The 8,573-nt window shown below is 34.8% G+C and overlaps 1 protein-coding gene across 1 annotated transcript; it reads right to left on the bottom strand.

Annotated features, from left to right (window-relative positions):
• Nucleotides 1-1,969: 1,969 nt before the first annotated feature.
• LOC114392032 (two-component response regulator ARR12-like) lies at nt 1,970-8,185 on the bottom strand. The gene is made up of 7 exons (XM_028353071.1): nt 7,993-8,185; nt 7,553-7,731; nt 6,752-6,904; nt 5,710-6,108; nt 5,074-5,150; nt 3,829-4,992; nt 1,970-2,405 (listed from the first exon to the last, which is right to left on the bottom strand). Exons 2-7 carry the CDS (start codon nt 7,686-7,688, stop codon nt 2,331-2,333), a joined length of 2,004 nt encoding a protein of 667 aa, XP_028208872.1. The 5' UTR covers nt 7,689-7,731; nt 7,993-8,185; the 3' UTR covers nt 1,970-2,330.
• Between the last annotated feature and the right edge of the window lie 388 nt (nt 8,186-8,573).

The raw sequence follows: 8,573 nt of genomic DNA, 5'->3' as shown, positions 1-8,573 counted from the left end.
GCTGGCCCCCTTACCCACCCCTATTTACCAATAATGTGTGGATGTTGCTTTGGGCAGAAACAAAATTGTTGGTACACCCAGCATTTAGGGTGAAAAACCAAAAACACCCTTATGGGAAACCTATACAGATTAACAATCCGTAAGGTCATTATGGATTTGCAATCCGTAAGGTCATTACAGATTCTCAACTGTAATGCCATAGACCTCCGTGGCAAGGTTGGCGACGACAAAGGACGCGTGCAACGTGAGGGGGAGACACGTCCGCTTCGCCTTTGCGTGAGGGGGAGACACGTCCGCACTTGCAAGCACTTCATCGTCCGCTCCACTTATGTGAATCCCGACACCATCATGTGCAGCTTGTCGAATAACTCGCGGACATACGCGCCATGGTTGAGCAACCGGAAAATCCGAACGATGAAGGCTTCCGTGGAAGTCTCGGAGAGTGAGCACACATTGAGGATGACTATGCCAGCGATCTTGGAGGTAGGTAACTTGTTGGTTAGGAGGTCGACGATTAGGATCCATGGCATGATGAAGAAGGCGTTGCTGCATGTGTAGAGCGAGGCGTAACAGGGGCAACAAGGCTAGCCTTACAAATTCGTCGTTACGAATTGTGAATCCATATGAAGGATTCTTATGGATTTGCCATTATGGATTGCCACTCCGTATGAATCATTTATATGGATTCGCAATTCGTATGTTTTTAAAAAGGGGTAATTTTGAAAAAATGAAAAAATTGTTGGGTGTACCAAAACCACATTGGGAGTAATTCCCATAATGTGTTCAAGGGTGTTGCTACGCGAAAGCAAGAGAAACCCCATCCCTCTCTTTCCTTTTTTTCACCCCATCTGTCGTCCTGTGTGGCGACATGGATGGGGTGAAAAAAGTAGCTCCTATGAGCTTATTCCAACCTAGGATAAGTAGTGTCAAACTAAACTACCCAACAAGCATTAGCTCTCCCTAAAAAGGAGGTGATCCAGCCGCAATCCGTATGACTCATAAGCCCAATTCAAAAGTTTTTTTTTTTTTTGAAAAATAGTTATGTCCGTGACTTTCAGGTTATTAGCACAATGCTCTAACCAAATAAGCTAATGAGTCAATTACATTATAAAATAAATAATGTTGTTATACATAACACTAAAATTTCTAATGTATATTTAATGTGAATGTAAATTTAAATAATAAATTTTGTGACAATTAATTTTGATATAAACCATATGAATTATTTAATTTGTATATTTTTTTATAAATAAAAAATATTTACTATTACAAAATTTAATATATAAATTTAATATATATTAAATTTTGTAATGGTAAAAAAATTTTAATGCACAAATGAATAATTTAACATATTAATAATTAAAAAAATAAAATTTTAAGGAATTAAAAAAAATCAAAAAACTAATACAAATTAACTTCATCCGTATGTTTTATATGGATGAATTTGATCCGTATACTTTATACGTATGAACTTCATTCATATAAATCATACGTATCAACTTGATCCGTATGTTTTATACAAATGAACTTCATACCTATGGATCAACTTCATTCATATAATTCTTATGGATCAAGTTGATCAATATGTGTAAAATTGTTTATGGATCACCACTCAACCAGAAAAAATAACTTAAAAAGCAATAACAAACCAAGAATATTTTGGACATTAATCAAAAATACTAGGTGCACCTAACAACACCCTGTGTTCAACCATGGCGAGGCCAAACACAGAAGCTCAACATTCGTTTACAGAATAAGGGGATCATAAAGATCCTGTGTCCCCTCTCCACTATTCTCTTTTGGGACTTCATCCACATTAGGTTGTTCTCTCCATTCCACCTCCATCAAAACTCCCTCAGCACCCCCCCCCCCCTCCCCACTGGTTGTAGAAGCTTATCAACAAAGGAAATTTCCTCCATAACCACTTCCATGCCTTTAATGCTGAAATAATAAAAGAATGCTATTTGTGTAAAAAAACATGAATGCTATTTCGTCGGCCATTATTTGCATTCATAAAGGGAAGACCCCGAGTTTATTGCCACTAAAATTATTTTATTCTTGCTTATGGACCACTAACAAATTGCTAGAAAAGCATGTCTGCACAAAACTAAACATGGTTAACTCCATAATGCACTAGAGGGCCCCATCCATAAAACAACGCATTTTCACAAATTGAGAAAGCCCTTGCTGAAAGTAATAATAATACCCTAGACCTAGAAAATACCACCAAGAAGACAAAACTGGGAAGAGTGGTAAATCAAGACTTGTCACGCTACAAAATTCATCAACAAAGCATGACATGATGCGCAAATATACTGCCAAAGTTCATATCACATGGATGTTCCGTCAGGGTAATTATTGTTGCATAAATATGATCCGTCCAAGAATTTCACCTTGTCTTGTTTCTGCATCAGATGACAATGTTATTATTGTTAGATGAGCAAGGATGAAAAGGTCATGGTGCAAAATGCAAAAAGGATCAACAATGAAAAATGGATCACAAGTTAAACAGTAAAAATGGATCAGTCTAGTAGTTATACAAAATCATTATGTAACATCATAAAACAAATTTATAAAGAAAATAGTGAAAAAAGAAAATGGAAAAAAAAACTAAAATTTGCTTGTATGCATTATGAACTTTTTCAAACAGAAATAAAAATAAAAGCAAGATGAAATTTTTGTAATTAAAAATTAAAACAGGACACATTCTGAAACAAAATCTCTAAGCTATTAAAAAAAACAAAATCTATAAGGTTCTGCCTTCTGATTGCTTTCAATTAAATCAAGTATATTCATGTCAAAAGGTAATGAGTCTAAAAATACCAACATTTTTAGCATGAAAGGGTATACCCAGTAAATGTTGAATGTTGAAACAATCGTCTTCAGTTTAAAATATAGCGCAACTCATGAGCATGTTCATTAACCATATTTGAAGTACGTATAACAAATATCTGTCATCTCCTTGAACAAAATTCCCCTAATTCTGTTTAGTTCTGAGCTAGCTAAAAGGGAAATTGAACAGAGATTTATATCCATCATGTCCCTAATGTCTTATAGCATAAGGGAAATTTAAACAAACTTTAGGAGGTAATATGTGATGCATAAGAAATTCAATGTCTATATTGTCATCAATCAACCAATGATTAAACAAAACATTAAATTTCGACATGGATGTAGATTAACTCAATTAGCGGTAAGTGCCAATCAAGAATACTGGTAGGAAGAAAATAAAAATCAGTCAGACCTCATAATCAAATAATGAAGCTTTGCTAATTGAATTTATTCTTCAAGTTATCTTTGACATAATAAAAACGTCCCAAAGTTATCAATTTGTAGGCCCAAATTTAGCAATGTCAGTGCCCTTAAACAGATATAAAAAGGTGTATATCATAAAACAATCACATAAATCATGGGCATAGACGAAAAGAGACTGTCTGCCAACAACCATGCAAGCATTACCTTCACTTTAATTCTACTAATTACTTAATACTCAATCACAAAAGCAAGACCTCCATACATAGTATATTACCTATTCATAATGTATACATTGATAAAAAAATCATGTATAAAGTTTTAAGACTTTAATGGTGTTGGTTAATAATAAGGTCAAATAAATAACTTTCTATCATCTTCTCCATGTTGAAATCAACCTAATCAAAAGATCTATACATGTTTTAATCTATTGGCAAACAAAAAGAGGAAAAATTCTGTAATCACAGAGAAACAGAAACTACAGAACGGATGCATAAATAGGTAAAGTCTTCATAACCTTAAAACAAGTAATGCAGAAACAACTGAAACCTCATCAAATTGCATAAATTTGATTACCTGTTTCATCATCGAACTGACAAAGTCTTCCAATGAACCAATATTATTAGGGGCGCGACTGTTTTGAGACTTCTGCTGGTTCATGATGTACCTGTGTTGTTGTTTCAATGAGTTTTCGTCACTCAATCCCATAATTCCATCATGCTTCATTTGTAAGGGATCACAGAAATTGAAGTCCAAGTTTCTGTTGTAGGTTGAGTTAATAGAAGTATGACCTTCAGGATCAATCAGAGAGTCTATTGAGTTACCAATAACATTTGAATGGTAACTACTATCATGATTATGGTCATCCCACCCTAGAAATGGCACATTATTGCTAATTTGTCCTGAATTATTTGTAAAAATGAGTCCTTGAGAGTGCATATCCGTCTGTGAATCATGGGATCGATTAGACAGTGAAGTAATTGATGAAGCACCACTCAGATTCCCCCCTTGCAAAGTTTCACTTGGAGGGTAAGAATTTGTCCCAGATGACCGCATAGGACTTGACCAAATATCACTACACCTACCATGATCCAGCAAAGGAAGCGAAAATTGTGAATGCTGAGATGCTACTGAAGTTAAATTCTCATATACTCCTCTCCCTTGTGTGTTTTCACTATCTGCTTTCAATACCAAGGCATTGTTTGAGATGTCCAAGACCGGAGAGGGTGAGCAACCCATTGTTACTTTTGGTATTTGATCTGAGAGTCTATTTGACACAGCAAAAGTTGGTCTAGCATCAATAAGAGGGGACATGTTTTGAATAGGACCAACACTAACACTAACACCCTTATTATGTTGCAATTGATCAAGGCCTATAGACATTGGCATTCCCTGGATAGCATTTTGATTACCACAAGCTATGGCTGATTGGAACTTAAGTGGATCATTTATGGAGTTGTTTAAATTTTGTGCATGACTCAACTGAAGAGCTTCTGAAGAAGACAACCCGTGATTATTCAGACCAACAGAAGTGTTCAATCTACCAATCATTCCACCAGGTGGAAAGGGTCTGAAAGCATTGTTATGAAACTGTTGTGGACCAGTCAATGTCTGCAAATGTCCAACGCCACTCAGAGAACCCATTCTCAAATAAGATGAATCTGCAGTACCTAAGGCTGCCACCATATTAGCCTGTCGGTTTGCCCCACAGCTAATTCTTTTCAGATAAAGTCTATATTTCTGCAACCATTGCAAACACAGTGAGATTCCTTCATTGTCTTATGTTACATTAAAATAATGAAGATAGGCCGAGAAAAATACCTGGAGGTGGCTGGCCACATTCTCCCTTGTAAGCTTTTCATCATTCATCAAGTCAAGAATCTTTTTAGGTACAGCCTCTGCAAGTAAAATAATTAACACTACCATGAATTACACAATTTAGTAATGGAACACTCCGTGGCAAGGTGTAAAACATACATTATGATCATGGTATTATATTTACCCCCCCCCCCCCAAGGCACTTATGATAAGAGTTCAAAATAATGCTTAATAACATTTTCATTTCATATCATAAGAATCTCAACATTGGATTGCTATCATATACCCAGATATTCACTTAAAAAGGATAAAAGAAAACAACAAGTGATTAAGCTCTTGTAACAATTGATCACAAATAGAGCAAATTACACTAACACCTCTTGTTAATTCTTCGAAATGCACAAGATACCCTACCTTTTTAACTTTAAAATAACCCCCCCCCCCCACTTACAAGGGTACACAGTGTAGGATGCTACTTAAGAGATAGGAGAGTCAGTGTAACATATTTCAAATAGGGGGGGCCTACCATAGGTCAAAAATGCAGAAATATGGTGTGATTTTCAAAGAAACCATGTGATGTTTCAGTATAATTTGTTCTAAGAACTCGTTTGGAAATAATAGACAGGTTGAAGAACATACTGTCAATGCCTAATAGATTGACAGCAGAAACAAACTTGCGGTGCAGCTCCACAGACCAAACAACTCGAGGCTTCTTCTGAGTTGATGGGTCCTCATTGTCATGGTCAGTATCATTCTCTTCATCATCATCTTCATCCTGATCCTTCCTCTTTTTTGAAGGCTTTCCATTTTGATCAGAATTTCCTGTCGCTGCTGACCCTCTTCCATTGCCACTATCAGAATTAGTTTTGTCATAGTCGCTGGTTTTGTTCTGCTCCTTTGAATCAATCTTTTTCCTCCTGATTACATGCTGCCAAATGTTCTGTAGCTCCTCAATTCTAACAGGTTTCAGAAGATAATCACAAGCTCCATGTGTAATTCCCTTCATCACCATCTTAGGGTCATCATTTACAGACAACACTGAAATCAAACATTTAACAATGTCAAGGGTTCATTAAGCAACTAAATGAAGCTGCAACACCTAGTCAAAAGAAAATCTTCCTAAGATCACTTTACATTTGTATACTATAGTTTCATATTTATCATTCGATTCTGAAAATAGTTGTTAGAATCACATGATTTATGGTAGGCTAAAAAATTTTATCATGTGATGAATTGCAGAAGACTTCTAGTTGTTTGATACATGAATGACTTTAAATACTTGTTAGGCTTTAAGTTTACATTTATATACCAAAGTTTCATATTTATCAATCAATTGTGAACATAGTTGTTAGAATAGCATGATTCGGGAGGCTAAAAATTTGTATCATGTGATGAATTGCAAATGACTTTAAATTGTGTGATACATAAATATGACTGACTAGGTGCAGTTCCAATATCAAACACCAATGCAAACAATTCCTTTTATGCTCTACAAAACAAGACTCAATCCTACAAAATCTTTGGTAGTGATAAAGTAACAATACTTAGTTAAACCATACACAAACCCAATCCAAAAACTAAAACCTCAACTCAGAAAATATACATATATAAGCATATTAACTGCTTAAGAAGAACTGAGAAAGAAGAACTGTTGATGATTGACTATAAGATCATCACTTACTTATGACAGGTAGGTCCATCTCAAGCCCCACAAGCTCCAGCAGCTTAAATCCATCCATGTCTGGCATGTGGACATCACTGATTACCAGGTCAAACATGGTTTTGTTTTCTCTCAACAAATTCAATGCCGTTATTGCATTTTTAGTAGTGGTTACTGCAAAATCCATAAAAATAAGTACCATTCTGAAGAGCAAAATTTTATACCCCAGATATAACAAGAACACAAAATCTACGTATTGTTCATTAAGAAAAAACTCAATCAAATGAAAAGTGTTGCATCCTTCATCCAATGAAACCTAGTTTAGATGCGGTCAAATATTTGAAAACAAAGAAACAACAGAAAATAGAAAAAACCAAACACAGAAAATAGAAAATTGGGGAACTTCAGTCACTAATTTAATTGATCCGAACGTTTGTATCAAAGAAAAATGGGAAAAAGAAATACTAATTTAATTGACTAATAAAAACTTTGACAGACCATAAAGTAGAAAAATAGAGTCCGATGGAAAAAGAAGAGTCAACTCCATTGACAATAATTTCACATATCTTCAGATAAATATACACATAGATATATACATATCTCTAGAACTTAAGGCATATCCTATGATCAGATCTGCCATATGAAAAATCAAATTAACACCCTCAATTTGACAAATTCAGGTTTACAAAACAAAATCCTTCATCAATTCAATAACAATGTCTAGGCCAAGAAAAAGAGCACAAAATAGAATTCCCATATAGTAAACAATGCAATCAAAAATTCAAAATTAAAAAACATAAGGCAAGAGTTGAAGAAGATTACCATGGTATTGACACCTTCGAAGCAGAGTCTCCAAAACCATGAGACATGTTGAGTCATCATCAACAGCAAGAACACGCATTCCAATAGGAAACTGGTCTCTGAGATCATCCATTGTATGATTCTCCACCACGGTCATTTTCTTGCAAAGGGGTCTTGAAGCCAATACCCCAGAACAGAATCTATGAAACAAAGGACCCCGAAAGAAAGAAAGAGAAAAAGAAAAGAAGATTTTTAAGGAAGAATATCGTTGACAAGGGGAAAAAGTAGGAGTGATGAAGGGAAAGAAAGAGAGAACAATTAAAAAAAACAATTGTTTTTTATTTTGAGTGTTATGTGTTGTGTGACAAAGTTGAATGAGAAAGATACAGAATCTTGAACTAAAAATGTGCGGTGGTGTGAGTACAGTGAAAGTTTGATTTAAACAAGGAGGAGATTTTGACCGAATTATAATTATGGAAGTTCGTGATGATGGACCTTCCTTTCTCGTAAGAACGAGAAAATCGGCAATTCAATTCAAAATTTTCTGGGAAAATTTGACGCGTTGTGTGCACGCGCTCATAAAAACGGAAACATATGATGATTCTTTCCTTTTTAGAATTTAGACACCAAATTACAGAGTATCTTTATCTTTTTCCTAATTTCTCATCATATCTGTCCTTTTATTACCTAAACCCAACTTTCCCTAATTATTTGAGATACATCATAGCATTATCTTGTTGTCCAAGAAACATATTACACCATATATCCCTTATTATTCAAAAACACATTGAATCCTTTGCTTTAAAAAAACATTAATTTTTTTAAGAAATCACCCGGAATATTACCGTAGTTTATTTTACAATTTTTGTTAAGCATTGGAACGTTTGTAAGTCGATTCGGGCCTGTTTTAGCCAAATTCTAAGACTTATCCTAATCAAATTTGAATGATTTAGTTGGTTTTAATTTTCACAATTTTTTTTTTAAACCCAACCCATCCTAACTCATTCATAAAAGGTTTGTTTCGGTTCAGGTCAAGAGATTA

This window comes from Glycine soja, chromosome 17 (genome assembly GCF_004193775.1).
Source record: "Glycine soja cultivar W05 chromosome 17, ASM419377v2, whole genome shotgun sequence".
Taxonomy (NCBI): Eukaryota; Viridiplantae; Streptophyta; class Magnoliopsida; order Fabales; family Fabaceae; genus Glycine; species Glycine soja.
Note: the sequence above shows the minus strand (reverse complement) of the source record. Positions and strands in the feature narration are given on the sequence as shown.